The sequence below is a fragment of the Mustela erminea genome, chromosome 10 (assembly GCF_009829155.1).
Source record: "Mustela erminea isolate mMusErm1 chromosome 10, mMusErm1.Pri, whole genome shotgun sequence".
Taxonomy (NCBI): domain Eukaryota; kingdom Metazoa; phylum Chordata; class Mammalia; order Carnivora; family Mustelidae; genus Mustela; species Mustela erminea.
In genome coordinates, this window is record NC_045623.1 from 95,068,020 (window position 1) to 95,083,434 (window position 15,415).

Sequence of the window (15,415 nt, forward strand, 5' to 3'; positions counted from 1 at the left end):
CTCAGTGGGTACTTCCTGCAGGGAAATGACAGTTGCCATTCTGGCTGGAGGGACTTGGGCTGAGCCGTGGGATTTTGGCCTGGTAACCTCTCCCGCCAAAAAAGACTTCGGTTCTCAAAAATGGTTTTGTTTTGTTTTTTAACCTTAGTCTTAGAAAAAATGAGGGCAGCATAAGAAGGAAGATTTGCTCTGTCGGAGGCAGCCCTCCCCTGAATCAGTAGAGGGGTGTGGATAAAAGGCAGCAAGGTCCCTGTCGCCTTTCTCAGTAGGCCTCTAACTACCGCGTGAAGTCCTGCCTCCTGCATCTCTCCCCGTCCTAGCTGAGCAACCTCGGGCAGATTGCTTAACCTCTCTGAACTGGGCAGTGGGGATTAGAGGAGAGAGCTGACGCTCCAGCGAAGCGATCCGCCCCGGCCAGCCAACAGCTAGACTCCTGCGCGACTCTCCCAGGGGCTGGGTGCCGAGAACGCGCAGACCCCCACCCCCACCCCCGGGAGCCGTCGGCTGTGACGCCACAGGCGTTGCCGGGCAACCGCGAACGCCGCGGCGGCGCGCGTGCCCGCGGGCGGCTGGGGCGGCTCCGGGGTTCCGGTCGTGCGGCGGCGCCTGCAGCGCGGATCCCCCACTGCCTCCTCCCCGGACCGGGGCTCAGGGACGGACGAGCCCGGGCGCGGGAGGAGGCGGCGGTCCCTGCTCCGGTCCTGCGACCCCACCGCCGCGCCCCTTCTCTTCTCCGGGCGCTCCGCGGGGAGTCCCGGCCCCCGGCGGCGTGCGCGGCCCCGCCCCCGCCGCGCGGCCCCGCCCCCCTTCCCCGGCGCTGGCCCCGCCCCCTGACCCCGGCGGTCCTGAGTCCTGGCCGCACCGCCCACGTCGGGCCGCGCCGCGGGGACCCCCGCAGAGGCGCCATGGCCTCGGAGTCCGTGAAGGTGGTGGTGCGCTGCCGCCCCATGAACCAGCGGGAGCGGGAGCTGAACTGCCAGCTCGTGGTGACGGTGGACTCCGCGCGCGGCCAGTGCTTCATCCAGAACCCGGGCGCCGCCGACGAGCCGCCCAAGCAGTTCACCTTCGACGGCGCCTACTACATGGACCACTTCACGGAGCAGATCTACAACGAGATCGCCTACCCACTGGTGGAGGTGAGGGCGCCCGGGGGGCCGCCGCCCAGGGGGCCTGAAGGGACAGCGCTGTTCCCGAACTGGGCTGGGACGCCCCTCTGGAGGAAGTAGGTGGACACCAACAGGTCGGGCTGAAGTCTTTTGTCTAGGTAGGAGACAGCTGGAACCCACCTACAACGTCCAGGTTCCGGTGTCCACTGTCTGCAAGGCCAGAGCTGGCCCTCGCCCCCACCCCTCCCAGCCCCCTGCCCCCAAGAGCTCCAGCCTCCATCCAGGACGGCCTGCCCTCCACCATCAGCTGAGGACCTGAGGACTTCTCCAAACGCTCAAGCCTCTTCCCCCAGCCTCCTCCTCCTCTTCCCTGGCTGTAGCCTCCGCTCTCTCCCCTCAGCACCCAGAATCGCCGCTCATCCTCTGTTCCACAAAGATCTCTGCTTCCCTCCTTTCTGCCTTTGTCTGGGAGGAACGGAAACCATTTCCCTTTGGTCTAACCCATCATCCTCTTCCTCTCAGCAGTTGAGGAACAAAGAGGCAACACCAGTTTGTCACCCTTCATAGGGCTTTTGCTTTCCGGAGCACTCACACTAGGTCGCTTGCACATTTCACAGATGGGGTGACTGAGGCCCAGGAGAGGGAAACTTGCCCAAGCTTCCAGCAGAGGAGTGGCTGGAGCTACGCCTCATGTCTTCTGGCCACGGGCTTTTCCCAAGGCATCTCCCCAGCCGTTCAGCGAGTCGTTAGTGAAGTGAGATGTCACAGGTTGTCCCAGGGAAAAAAAGGAAAACTTTGGGAAATCGTGCTTACACCCTCCCTCGCTTGAAGCGTCAGCGTCCCAAGGCATATTCAGGTACCTGAGGCTCTGGAGGGTCCTGCAGTGAAGAAACTGATTTGACTTCCTAAACCCAGCATTTCCAGAATGCGCAGTAGAATCTTTGTTGTTTTCCGCTGGCAGGCCAATTAAATCCTTCAGAGCACCTCCTTCGACTGCCCCACTTCTCCACCAAGGCTCAAAGCTCTCCCTTGAGAGCACTGAAGTGTTCTGAAGCCCAGAACTCCCCAGTGGTCAGGGCCCTATGGAAATGATGCCGGGGAGACGAGGGCAGCTCTCCGTAGGTTGTGGTCCCAGACGCTGGGGATGGCTAGGCTGTCCTCCTGCACTGGCAGGCTGTCGCACTCCTAGGCTGGAAGGGACCTGAGGGGTTGTGTCTGGTGTGCCCCCTCTCCCCATTGAGTCCTTGAATGTCCACCCAGTGGCAGAAGTTCATTCTTCCCAAAGCAGCCCCTTTCCCCTTTGCTTTTTGGCTCCTAGAAGACTGTTTTTCGTGGTGAGTCAGAGTTAGTGTCCCTGAAGCTTTTAGCCACCTGTCCTGGCTCTGTCTCTGAGGCCTTACAGATCTCCTCTGCTCCCTTTTCCAGGGTTGGCCCCTTAGAGATTTAGATTCCAAGACTGAGACCCTTGGCCTTGCTTGTGGGTCCCTGCCTCATCCTGGAAGTACTCCCCTGAGCACTTCCTCAGGAAACCCCAACCCCAGGTAGGAGACACTAGGGATGGTGTTTCTATCACATCTCCCCTCTGGCTCTCCCTCTTCTCCTGAGTTCCCCCACTTCTTGGGATTCTGTGCCAGACACCTGCCTCTGGACATCCCCCAGAGCCTTAAATTCAACATGACAGAAACTCGTTTTCATTCATTCACCCATTCATCTAAAAAGTAGCAGCTCCTTACCAGGCCGGTCCTCGGCTTGGGGAGCACAGCCCTCGGTGAGCTCATGGTCATGGGGAGGAGCAGCTAAGCTAATACACCAATTCCAGCCCCCTGCCCACAGTCCAGGGTTGTAATACTCCAATCCAAGGTGATGAAGGAGAGAGGAAGCCTGGGGCATGTTGACAGCTGGAGAACCTGGGCTTGGAGGGTATAGGAAGGGAGGGGAAGTCTGGGAGGGCTTCCTGAAAGTGGTGAGGTTTAAACTGAGACCTGAAGAAAGAGAGGGGTAAGCCAGGTAGGAAGGTGGAGGCAGGGGCCTTCCAGGTGGAGGCCTGCATTTGACTCTGGGGACAAGTATAGAGCTGGAGTCCTCCTTCTTGGTGGGGGAAACTTCTGAGGTCTGGAGTATCGCAGAATGAGGTAGGGGCGGTTTTGATACCCAGCACAGTGCCTGGTCCCGTACTCCATCCTGCTGCCTCCCATTAAATGGGCAGCACACCCAGCACAGCTCAGGTGACTCTGAGCCAGGAGCAGCTGTGCCATTAGGGCCAGGGGGCTGTGGGTCTGCCCGGCGGGGCTCTGAGCCCACTTCAGCCTCTCCTGGGGCTTGTGCCATCTCCATGGGGCCTCCCATCCAGGCCCTTGACTTTGGGTCCCTATTGCACAAAGCCCCCAGCACTTCTGACTGCCCCTTCCTGCCCTTTTCTTTCCTGCTTCTCCAGGCCTCAAATCTAGACCCTATTCCTGATCTTCTCTGTCCCTGGGTGATCTCTCTGGCTTTCCTGGGTGCTGCCCACCCTAAACCCCCCACTTTCGCCTCCTCACCCCATTCTCTCCCGAGCTGCTCACCTCCGCGCCTGGCCTGCCACCTGGTCGACGGTCTCTTTCCCAGCCAGTGACTTTGCCATCCGCCCCTTCTCCTGGCTTCACACCCATGGCCTTGGAGTTGCCCCTGATGAGCCATCCCCAGCCCACCCACAGGCCAGGTACCATGACTTCTACCATGCCCAGACATCAGTGCAGTAGAAGCCATGGGATTCTGTTCCCAGATGGGACATTCAGTGGTGTCCTTGGGAAGGGACGGAAGGGGGACATGAGGCAATTTAGGACAGATTCTCTTAAAAAAAATTTTTTTAAAGAGTTATTTATTTCAGAGAAAGAGGGAGAGAGAGAGAGAAAACCCAAGTGGGGAGAGGGGCAAAAGGAGAGGGAGAGAAGCATCTCCGTCCCCAGACCCTAAGATCACGACCTGAGCTGAAATCAGGAGTCACACGTTTGACCAACCGAGCCACCCAAGCGCCCCTGGACAGATGCTTTTAATTTTGGTTGCAGTAGTTACATGTTTAACGTAAGGGGAGGAAAGTACTCAGCACATCCAGCCTGTAATGCACTTTCATGGGAATTACTGCCAAGGGTGACAGCAAGTTAAAAAGAGTCCATTAGTCATTGATTTCCTGCAAGTCTGCTGGTTGGTTCGAGAGCAGGGAGACCTGTGGGCCCTGGGGTGGAGGAATGAGAGGCCACAGTCAGGACCTGTTCCTCAGGCGAGCTTGTCCCTTGCAGCTCTGGAGGTATCACTTGATGGGTGAAAACTTTTTGAAATCCTATGTTTTGCCTTAAAAATGCACGTAAAATTGTATTCTACCTCGCTGTGGAATGATACCCTGTTCTGTAGAACTTTCTGCAGGGGTGGAAACGTTCTGTCTCGAGCTGCCACCGGCCATCGACGGCAGGTGAGCACCTGAACAGAGGCTAGTGCTACTGAAGGACTGAATTTTAATTTTGTTTAAAGTCAAGTTAAATTTAAATAACTATGGGGTACCTGGGTGGCTCAGTGGGTTAAAGCCTCTGCCTTCCGCTCATGTCATGATCCCAGGGTCCTGGGATCGAGTCCCACATCGGGCTCTCTGCTCAGCGGGGAGCCTGCTTCCCCCTCTCTCTCTCTGCCTGCCTCTCTGCCTACTTGTGATCTCTCTCTGTCAAATAAATAAATAAAGAAAATCTTAAAAAAAAATTTAAATAACTACATGTGGCTAGTGGCTGCCCCATTGAAGAGCCCAGCTCTGGAGCAAGGATCTCCAGTACAAATGTAACGTGAGCCACATGCTTAATTTAAATGTTCTAGAAGCACATTTTATTTTGTTAAGATATTTGTTGTTTTATATATATGATTTGTGAGAGGTGTGACTTTTTAATTTTTAATTTAATTAAAAAATTTTTTAATTTTAGGTTTTTTATTTTTTAAAGGTTTTGTTTATTTACTTGAGAGAGAGAGTGAGAGCACAAGCAGAGGGAGAGGGAGAAGTAGGCTTCCTGCTTAGCAGCGAGCCCGATATGAGGCTCGATCCCAGGACCCCTTATGATCTGAGCCTAAACTGAGAGTCCCACGCTCAACCAACTGAACATTTTATTTTAAGATTTTTTTTTTTTTTTTTTTAATTTGACAGACAGTGATCACCAGTAGGCAGAGAGGCAGGCAGAGTTGGGGGCAGGGAAGCAGGCTCCCTGCTGAGCAGAGAGCCGGATGCGATGCGGAGCTCTATCCCAAGACCCTGGGATCATGACTGAGCCGAAGGCAAAGGCTTTAACCCACTGAGCCACCCAGGTGCCCCCCAACTGAGCATTTAAAAAAAAAAAAGGAAACAAAATGAAATTAGCTTTAATAATAAATTCTATTTAACCCAGTATACCCAAAATTTTATCTGAAGAAAACACGCTGATGAATGTTGTCCTCATACAATGACAGTGGGACATTTCCCAGTCTTTCTTCATGCAGTCTTTGAACTCAGCCATGTTTTACACTGTAGCATGTTTCCATGCAGGTGCTCGAGTGTCAACAGTTAAGATGAAATGAAACAAAAAATAAAGTGATGCTTAATGGAAAAACATTTCCTACTGCTTCAGTTAAATGTACATGAACTAAATCAAATCAAAGAAATTCAGTTTCTCAGTCCCACTGGGCCCATTTCTAGCATGGCTGCTGGCTACCCTACCCGCCAGTGAAGCCATCTCTGTTTTCGTGTAGAACATCTTCTCCGGGTTTGGGTGACGCAGATACTCTGGGCCCAGCACCGTGCTGATCCCGGGGCTGCAGGTGTCCCCAGCTCTGAGGTTTCCAGCAGGTGACTGGTCTGCCCTGCCCCCCCCCCCCGCAGGGGGCTGTCCCTTCATGCAGCTCCCCCCACCTCTGATGAGGTGCAGGAACCCACATGTTCAGGGCTTGCTTGGACAAAGCAGAGGTGCTTGTCCAGTTCTGCCCATAAAAATGAGGCCTAGGCCTCCGAGAAGCCGTGAATCGTGACTTGGGGTCTCCTCCAGCAGCAGTCCCTGGGGATCCCAGGCCCCACGGTGGTCCACAGGATGGGTCTTGGCAGTGTTGCTGGACGAAGATGCCAGGTGGGCCCTTGGGGCCTGGGAGCAGCTGTCCTGTGCTGGCACAGGCTCCTCCCCTCCCCATGCTGAGTTCTAGAATCGATGAGCTCATGAGCTCCGCTAGGGCAGGGACTGGGGTTGCGCCTTGTTCATCACCATGTCCGCAGCTAGAGCGTGGTGCCTGCGCCTACGGAATGAATAAACGCGTCGGTGAATGAAGACCGACTTCAGTGCTGCTCTGGCTTCCTTCCTGTCTTCGCGCCCCTCCTCCCGCCGCTCCACCTGCCCTCAGCCTCTGCCCGCTCTGAGCTCCCATCAGCCTGGAAAGCCATCCTCTTCCTGAACTTCCTGAACCCTGAGCCACCTTGCAGCTCCCCCTCTTCTGCCTGCCCCCGCCCCCCGAGGCTCTGGGTTACCCTCCTTGCCCCCCGCCTCCTTGCCCGCTCCCCGGACACCGCCGCTTGCCTGGTACGAAGGTCACTTGCGTGTGTCAGGCTCCCCACCAGGAGGTGAGATCCTTGGGGGCAGAGCGGGGCTCACTCGTCTCTGCACTGCCTGCTGGCTGGGTGCCATCGTGAGACCCGGGGAGGGGCCCCGAGTCCCGCGGGGCCCGGCCAGCTGAGCACCGGGCTTGTGGTCCCCCCACGCAGGGTGTCACCGAGGGCTACAATGGCACCATCTTCGCCTATGGTCAGACGGGCAGCGGGAAGTCCTTCACCATGCAGGGCCTGCCGGACCCGCCTTCCCAGAGAGGCGTCATCCCCAGGGCCTTCGAGCACGTTTTCGAGAGTGTCCAGGTAGGGCCCTCGTGGCGGGAAGGGGCAGGGCTGGCGCTCAGGGCTGGGGGCTCCCCACACGTTCCGGAGAGGGGTCCTGGAGCACCGGGGCCCCGCAGCAAGGACTCTGAGCACATCGGAGACTGCCGTGAGCAGAGGCAGGCTCCGGTTTCTGAACGGGGGATGGGAGAAGAACTTCACATTGAGAAAATTCTGCCTCCCAGTTCCGTGTTTTTCTCCTGCCATTTTTGGACTTTAACGTTTTACTTGCTGTCCCACGTGGACCTGATGACGCAGAGCGCCGGCCCGAGACGGGGTTGTGACAATTAATGAAGCAGTTGCTACTGACCAAGCCTAGTGGGAAGCCCTTTGCGTCATGATCTCACCGAACCCCCACCCTTGCCCAGGAGATCTCCATTGTCCCCATTTTCGACATAGGGAAGCCCAGACTTAACCCCCCCCTTCTATGCAGGGCAAGACTTGGGGGTCCCAGTGTCTGGGCTGCAGGTGAGGACTGCCTTGGTGGCCAGTCCTGGCCACGAGCAGAGATCTTTGCTTCGGAGAGATGGCAGAGTGGAGCCTGCGGTCAGCTGCAGAGCCTACCCTACCTGCTCCCAGGACTCATTTTGTGCCCTCCCTCCGCCCCTGGGAACCTTAGCAACAAGGAAGGATCAGACCAAAGCCAGTGCTTGGTCCTTACCTTGGCCTCAGTTTCTCTACCTGAATAATGGGGAGGCCTCTCCCATCTCCTTTCCTATGAGGCAGTGGAGAGGGCATTCGACAGTAGCAGTATGAGGATTAAGCAAGTCAGAGGAGCCCAGGGGCCCACGGGGCTGGAGTGGAGCGGCGGGCAGCTGGCCAGGCAGGCAGGCAGGCAGGGCTAGGCCGTCGCGCCTCTCTGGCCGCGATGTCCTTTTATTAGGTCCTGGCTGGAGAGGGTGTAGGGGGCTGGGTCAGTGTTGGCAGTAGGCACTCAGGTGTCTCAGCTGTCCCTGTCCATAACCTGGCAGTGTGCAGAGAATACCAAGTTCCTGGTCCGGGCCTCCTACCTGGAGATCTACAACGAAGATGTCCGTGACCTGCTGGGGACAGACACCAAGCAGAAGCTAGAGGTGGGTGTGAACACGGCCCCGGGCAGGGAGGGGCCGAGGGAGGGGAGAGGCTGGCATCAGTGCTCCCTCAGAAGCATGTGGAAGGTATCCTGGAGCCACAGGCACTGGTTCAGATGAGAGTGGGGACTTTGGAACTTGAATTTTGGAGGATTCTCAGAGTCCCTGGTAGAGGGGAGGCGCCCACAGGCCTACCCCCGACCCCACACTAGAGGACTGGACCTTACCTGGGGTCAGGCCCCCTAAATCTGGTGAAGTAGATGGAGTTTTGTGATAGATTTCATTTGAAAAATAGGTTCCACTTCTAAAAAAAAATTACTTAAAAATCTCGAAGAGGGGCACCTGGGTGGCTCAGTGGGTTAAGCTCTCAGGGTCCTGGGATGGAGTCCCGCATCGGGCTCTCTGCTCAGCACGGAGCCTGCTTCCCTCTCTCTCTCTCTGCCTGCCCCTCCATCTACTTGTGATTTCTCTCTGTCAAATAAATAAATTTAAAAAATCTTTAAAAAAAAAAAATCTCGAAGGGCCCCAAAAGCTAGAAAGAAGGTGATAACGATTATTGCTTATTGAGTTCTCTTTGCTGCTGCTCGAGGCACACGACCCTGTCGCTAGTCACAGTGGTCCCGTTGGGTAGCTTCTATCCCCAGTCTCCCCGTGGGGGAAGGGGCGCTTAGACAGCTTAACTCACTTGCCTATGTGTGTGGCCAAAACTGGACTTGAATCTAGGTCTGTCTGACTTCAAGGTCGTGACTCCAAGCATCCCATTTCACGGTTGTTTGTGGCCTCAGATTCTGGGACTTTGTTCCTTTTTGCAAGGTGTCTGGTGTGGGGCACCCCAGGACTGGTGACATGACCCTTACAAAGTAAGCACCAAAGAGGGCAGTGAGCGTGAGCCCTTCGCAGAGCCCAGCGCACAGAAGGCCTTCAACATGTGGCTCTGAGGGGGTGACACATGATAGGCAGAATTTGGCTAACCCTTTGGGGAGCCCAGCGAGGTCAAGTGACTTGCTGGGGCCCGACAGCCAGTTGGTGGCAAGGCTGGACCCAGGTCTTGGCCTGAGTGGGAGGCCTGGATTATGCGTCCCCTCTGGGACTCTTTAAATGCTGGGGCGGCCGGGTCGGGCCCAAGGGGGAGAGGCCAGCGCAGGGGGTGGGGGTGGAGAGGAGGCTGAGCCAGTTCTGTAGCCAGAATGCAGGGGAGTACCCCTGACTCCCACGCTTCTTATCTGACCAAGCAACCAGGGGACTTCCCAAGAGGCCCACCTCCTGCAGAGTCAGAACGCCCAAGCTGGGGACGCATCACCCCTAGGAGCTTGCCATGGAGATTCCTATTTTATGGATGAAAGGGTTTGAGAAAGAGTAGGTGACTTGCCTGAGGCTAGGAAGCCAGAGTCAGGGTTGGACATTTTCTTTCTTTTTAAAAAAATTAATTAATTAATTAATTAATTAATTAATGAGAATGAGAGTCAGAACGTGAGCAAGGAGGGAGGGGCAGAGAGGGAGGGGGAGGAGAGGGTAAGAGTCCCAGGCAGACTCCGCTGAGCACAGAGCCCAGCTCGGGGCTTGATCTCAGGACCCTGAGATCCTGGGATTGTGACCTGAGCCGAAACCAAGAGTCGGATGCTTAACCATCAACAGACTGAGCCACCCTGGCAACCCCAGGGTTGGACATTTTCTGTGACGAGCTGCTTAAGTCTCCCCAGGGCCCATCCCTTGACAGAACCAGGTGACGGGCTGCTGCTGATGCCTCCCTGTCCTCCTGAACCCCGGTGACCCCCAGACTGGACAGGGTGTTGGAGGCACCTGGTTCCCCTGATCCCTACCCACGTGGAGGGGGCAGGGCTATATCCCTACTCTGCTTGAGCCTCCTACTTGTCCCCTGGGCACCCTCTCTGGGACGTCTGCGAGTTCCTCTCTGACCTGCGACCACGCTTTGATCCAAGTGACATCAGACCCCAGGCAGCAGCTGTCTTGGAAAATGTGTTTGTTTTGGCCATACTGGGGAAAAATTCTTCAGAATTTGAGCTGGGAAGACCCTTAGAGAGCTTCTAGTCAGCTGTTTCCTAGTACAGATGGAGAAACTGAGTCCCAGGGAAGGGAAGGGTCGTGGCCGAGGCCACACAGCTAATTGCTAGCAATGGTGTTGGTAGCAGACCTGAGCAGTCAGAGGCTTCCCTGCCAGAATGCTTTGGGGTCAGCAACACAGAGAACCCCCCGGGGCACTAAGAAGCCAGCAATGGGGTTCCAGCCAAGGGAAGCACATCCAGCAGGTGACCCGTTCATGCAGCAAAGCCTGGGAAGACCTCTGGTGCCAGGTGCCCGGCTGTGTGCTACAGCAGGTCCACACGGGTGTGACCACCCTCCCCTCCAGGCCTGGCCCTGAAGCCTCAGCACTCTGCCCTTTCTGGGCTGGGACCTCTGGCCGCCCACCTGCTGTCTTTCTACTGTTTTCTCTATGGAGGAGTTGGAGCCGCTGAGTCACAGCTCAGCCCCGAGGCAGGGAGATGGGGGGAGGAGGAAGGCACAGGACGTTGCTCCCACGTGTCAGTCCCGAGAAAGACCAGCTTGGGGGATCAGGGCCCCCTGCCAACCCGCACTGGGCAGCAGGGGGCCCACCTCCTCTGCTTCCACACCCAGGACCCTAGAAGGGCCTCAATGACACAGGCCCTGAGGGCTGGCAGCTGTGCCCCTGCCCCATCCTGGCCCCAGGCCTCAGGCTTGGTGAGTCAGCCTGCTGGGGTGGGGGGGCTGGGGGTGCCAGTGACAGAGGCACCCTGAGACACTCCCCGCCAGGGCACGGGGTGTGGGGGATTTGACCCACTGTCTCCTGGAGAAGGTGCGGATGGGTGCTCCTGGGAACCTCAGGACAGCCTTAGGAGGGGGTGCTGCTCTGACCCTTTATGCCAGAGGAGGAAACGGAGGCTCAATGCGCCTGGGTGAGGCCAGCCCCCGCGCACACGGTCAGGGAAGGGGGAGGCTGGGTTTGAGCCCAGGTGGCCGGCCCCGCAGCACGGGCTCAGAACCCGGACTTCCCACAGGGCCTGATGGTTTTGGTAATTAGAGGTGAGTAGATCGGCCCGGACACTAGTACCAACCAGCCTCAGGGAACCAGGCCACTCTGGGCGGTAGAGGTAAAGCCCTCAGGGGCCTCTCACTGTCCTGGGGGGCAGTGTCAGGAGCCCCTTCTTCCTGGGGCACCTGCCCCTCGCCGGCTGCATCCCAGCTGTTGCCATGGTGCCCAGGCTCTGGGCCGGGTCGGAGGGAGTATTTACTCGGGCACTCAGGGCCTCCCTGGGGCAGCAGGGCTGGGACCGAGTGGGGCAGGATTGTGGGGGATCGTGAGGTTGGGGAGCAAGCCTTCCAGGGCCTAAAAGCAGGGCAGTGGCATCGCTGCGGGAGGGCTTGCCTCCCCGCCCACATTCCCTGCTCCTGAGGGGCGCCCCCCTACCCCCCATGCCCTCGGCTGGCGGCGCCCTCCGCGTACCCGCGATACTGGCTTTCAGCTCCATCCTCTTCTCAGTCCTCCTAGTGGTCTTGCAGAAACAGGATTTATCATCCTCAGACAGAAGAGGGAACCGGGGCGGAGAGAGGCGAATTGACTTCTCCAGCCAGCAAGTGGCAAGGCCAGGCTCTGACCTAGGAGACCAGGAGCCTGCGGCTCCCCGAGGCTGACGCCCGGAGCAACTGCTCACCCCCAGGGCGCAGGGCCCACTGTGTGCAGGTGGCTTCCAGGTCCTGGGGCTCGGGGGCAGGCGGGCAGGTGTTGGGAGCCAGAGGGCGCTGCCAGCGCATTTCAGGCCGGCTTCAACCACCTCATGTTGGCAGGGTCTCCTGCTTCCCTCCATCCCTGGTGCTCTGTCCTCACCCCTACGTCCTAGGTCAAGGTCAGCCCTTTGTCATTTCAGACTTCAGTTACTGCGGGATGCTCCGGCTTCTCCATCCTTCCATCGTGGGGGACCCCATTTGATTCTGTTACTAATAGCTCTGTGACCTTCAGCAAATCCCTTCCTAGTCTGTGCCTCTGATGGTTTTCCAGTCCCTCAGTCTGGGTCTGGGTGTTTCTCCACACTTGAGCAGATAGGGCAAGCCTGGGTGCCCACCCCCTGACCCCACATAGCGAGGGCCCAGCCCCATGTGGGACCCCAGAGCCGCTGGGAGCAAAGCACCTGAGCCTCTGTGGCTCAGACCAGCAGGGACATGACTTGTCCTAATTCATTCTGCTCTCGCCGGGGTGGTTTTATTTCCTCACACTTGAAAAATATTGCATTTCACAGCTCTGTGTCAGCAACAAAACAACTTGGCTGCCTGGAGAGGAAGCAGGGAGCAGTCAGATAAATTAATTTGCTCGCTGCCATCACGCTGAGGGCTGGCGACTGGTTTGAGCTGGTGCCAGTGGAAGTTCTGGGCAACAAATGGCTCTTTGCCGGCCACGATCCAAGGGCCTGGGAACGTTCCTGCTTCCCTGGAGCCACAGCAGAGAGGCGATCAGGAGCCCTATCGAAAGCTTTCTGAGCCCTCGGGGGACTACAGGGTCAGCCCCTGACAGCTGAGCGCCCGGGCTAGAATACCCCTTCATAATAATCCCACCACCACCCAACAGCGTGGACAGTGCCTGGCGTTACGGGGCACTTGCCACCTGCCAGGCCCTGTGCCAAGCGTGGACGAGCCTTATTTGACCGAATCCCCATCCCATCCCTAAGAGATGGGTATCTCATACTCATTTTATAGATATGGAAACTGAGGCCCACAGAAGTTGAGTTAATGGCTCAAGTTCCCACAACAAGGAAGAAAGAGGTGGGGTGGGTTTGAGGCTGGTTCCACCTGGAGCAAAGCCCCTGCCTGTTGCAGAGACCTCGAGGTGCCTCCCTGCACTGCAGGAGGGCAGAGGTGGCCCGAACTGGGCCCTTCCCTGGGTCCCTTGGGGATCCCCGGTCCCACGAGGCTCTGACCCGTCCCTCCCGCCCACAGCTGAAGGAGCACCCGGAGAGGGGCGTGTACGTGAAGGGGCTCTCCATGCACACGGTGCACAGCGTGGCCCAGTGTGAGCGCATCATGGAGACGGGCTGGAAGAACCGCTCAGTGGGCTACACGCTGATGAACAAGGACTCCTCGCGCTCCCACTCCATCTTCACCATCAGCATTGAGATCTATGCCGTGGGTACGTGCGGGGGCTGCTGGGGGCGGGGGGGCCGGAGCCGGGCGCCAAGACCTTTCACCTCCAGGGGCCTTGGGGGCCCCATCCGAAACTGGGAGAAGGTGCTCAAACGGCCTGGAGGCCGCCCAGGAGGACCCTCCTGTGCTAGGTAGGGCCCAGGTTTCCTGGTTAAGGAGCAGCAGCATCAATACTGCCACTGGCTGCTCACACTGAGCACCTACTATGTGCCACAGTTTCTGCGCGTTAGCTTGTTTATTCCTTACCACAGCCCAGGAGGTGGCTACCAGTGTTTCCCCCATTTTACAAATGAGGAAACTGAGGTCCCGCAACTAGAAAGCGTCAGAGCTGGGCCTCGATCCCAGGGCTCTGTCTCCAGCATGTCCTGCCTAGACCTTTCGGTGTCTCCTCTTTCTCTGCGGTGCTCCCCACCCTTCAGTCATCCCCTGCATCCCCCTGTCTAGAAGAGTCCCTGAGGAAGGGAAGAGGAAGGGGAGAAACTCATATTTATTTCTGGCCCCTAGTAACGGCTGTGCTAAGCACTTCCCAGGCTTCCTTCCGTTTACAGCCCACGGGAGTCCTAGAGGCAGGCATTCTCATTGCCATTTTACAGACGGGAAAACTGAGGCTCTGAGAGGTGCAGTGGCTTGCTTGTGTGGGGCCCCACTGATAAGTGGGGGAGCTGGGATTTGAACCTGATTCTCTCTGACATCTGGGCTTTTCCAATAACACGGCAGCTGCCTCCAAGTCCATCACGGATAGAACTCTCTAGAGCAGTGCAGCAGGAAGCAGCCTCCGCCCAACCAGAAACATAATCTTGGAGAGATCCTGGACCCAAGGTCAAAGCTGGGGTACCTCCCACGACATCGCCCAACATGTGGGGTGACCTGGCCCTAGGCCAACTGCCTGGTGCTTGCTGGGTCTGAGTCTCCCCAGGGTGCTGATATGGTTTGAGCAGGGTCAGTGAGGTCACGGCATCCTGCCATGAGGCTGTGCTTGGGGGGGCAGGGCCTAGGGCAGTTGAGGAAGGATCTGGACAGGGTGCCTTTTGGAGTGCACCTTGGTCTTTGCAGAAGGGTTTGAAGGATGGAGCAGGCTGCCTGGAGACAGGCTTTTAAACAAATTTATTTTTCTATTTTTTAAATTTTTTTTAGTGAGTGTGTGTGTGAGCAGGGACGGGGGCAGAAGGAGAGGGAGAATGTCAAGCAGGACTTCATCCCATGACCCCAAGGTCACGATCTGATCCAAAATCAAGAGTCGGGCACTTAACCAAATGAGCCACCCACGCGCCCTGCAGATAAATTTAAAAGATGTTTATCATTCTCGCTATAAAATAAGTTCAATAATGCTATTTAGGAATTAGAGAAAGGTAGGTAAATTACTCATAAACACACCTATTAGCATTTGAGTGTATTGGGGGTTTTTGGTCCCTGTTATCCTGTGAAATTGATAAAAACAATCGAACTCTGACGCTGTATTTAGTTTCTCCCTTGCGTCCCATTCCCCACGCCAGCCCCGAGCATCGTTCCTGCCTGGTCTCTGAGACCCTGAGTGCCCGCTGAAGGAGGGCGCATCTCTCATGCGATTTTCTAACCAATCTTTAGAGGGCAGTGAGGTTGTTTCCATTCGGGAGTGTTGTAAACAATGTTACCATGAACATCTTTTTTTTTTTTTTTTTTAAGATTTTTATTTATCCATTTGACAGACAGAGATCACAAGTAGGCAGAAAGGCAGGCAGAGAGAGAGGAGGAAGCAGGCTCCCTGCCAAGCAGAGAGCCCAAGGCGGGGCTCGATCCCAGGACCCTGGAATCATGACCCGAGTGGAAGGCAGAGGCTTAACCTACTGAGCCACCCAGGTGCCCCATATTCGTCTGGTCTCTTTTCCCCAAGTTTCATAGCAACTAAGATATAGAATCAGGATTGGATGCCCAAGATCTGCGCCTTCAAAACCTGTGCTCTGAGCCCGACTCCTGTCACCCTCACCACTGGGGTCTGCCTTGTCCACAGGACCTTGGTCACTGCAGATCCAGGCTTGTTCTCGGGGGCACGGGCCCCTGCTGTGTGCTGGGCCCTGAGTCAACTCTGTAAAAATGTGCCCTCCATTTACTTTACTCCTCCCATCAACCAGCCCGAGGGGGGAGCTAGCTGCTATTAGTCTCATTTTGTGGCTGTGAGAATTGAGGACCAGAGA

At 56.8% G+C, this 15,415-nt stretch overlaps 1 protein-coding gene across 5 annotated transcripts in view; it reads left to right on the forward strand.

The window, feature by feature from the left end:
* Window positions 1–569: 569 nt before the first annotated feature.
* The window catches only part of KIF17 (kinesin family member 17), a 41,134-nt gene continuing 26,288 nt past the window's right edge, over window positions 570–15,415 (forward strand). For 4 of the 5 annotated variants that reach the window (XM_032303809.1, XM_032303811.1, XM_032303810.1 and 1 more), the window contains exons 1-4: window positions 570–1,136; window positions 6,841–6,987; window positions 7,977–8,078; window positions 13,041–13,230. In XM_032303809.1, coding sequence (XP_032159700.1) covers window positions 906–1,136; window positions 6,841–6,987; window positions 7,977–8,078; window positions 13,041–13,230 — 670 coding nt within the window. In that variant the 5' untranslated portion in view covers window positions 570–905. Of the gene's footprint in view, window positions 1,137–6,617; window positions 6,700–6,840; window positions 6,988–7,976; window positions 8,079–13,040; window positions 13,231–15,415 lie in introns of those variants that run through there. The other variant, XM_032303813.1, reaches the window with a different exon arrangement.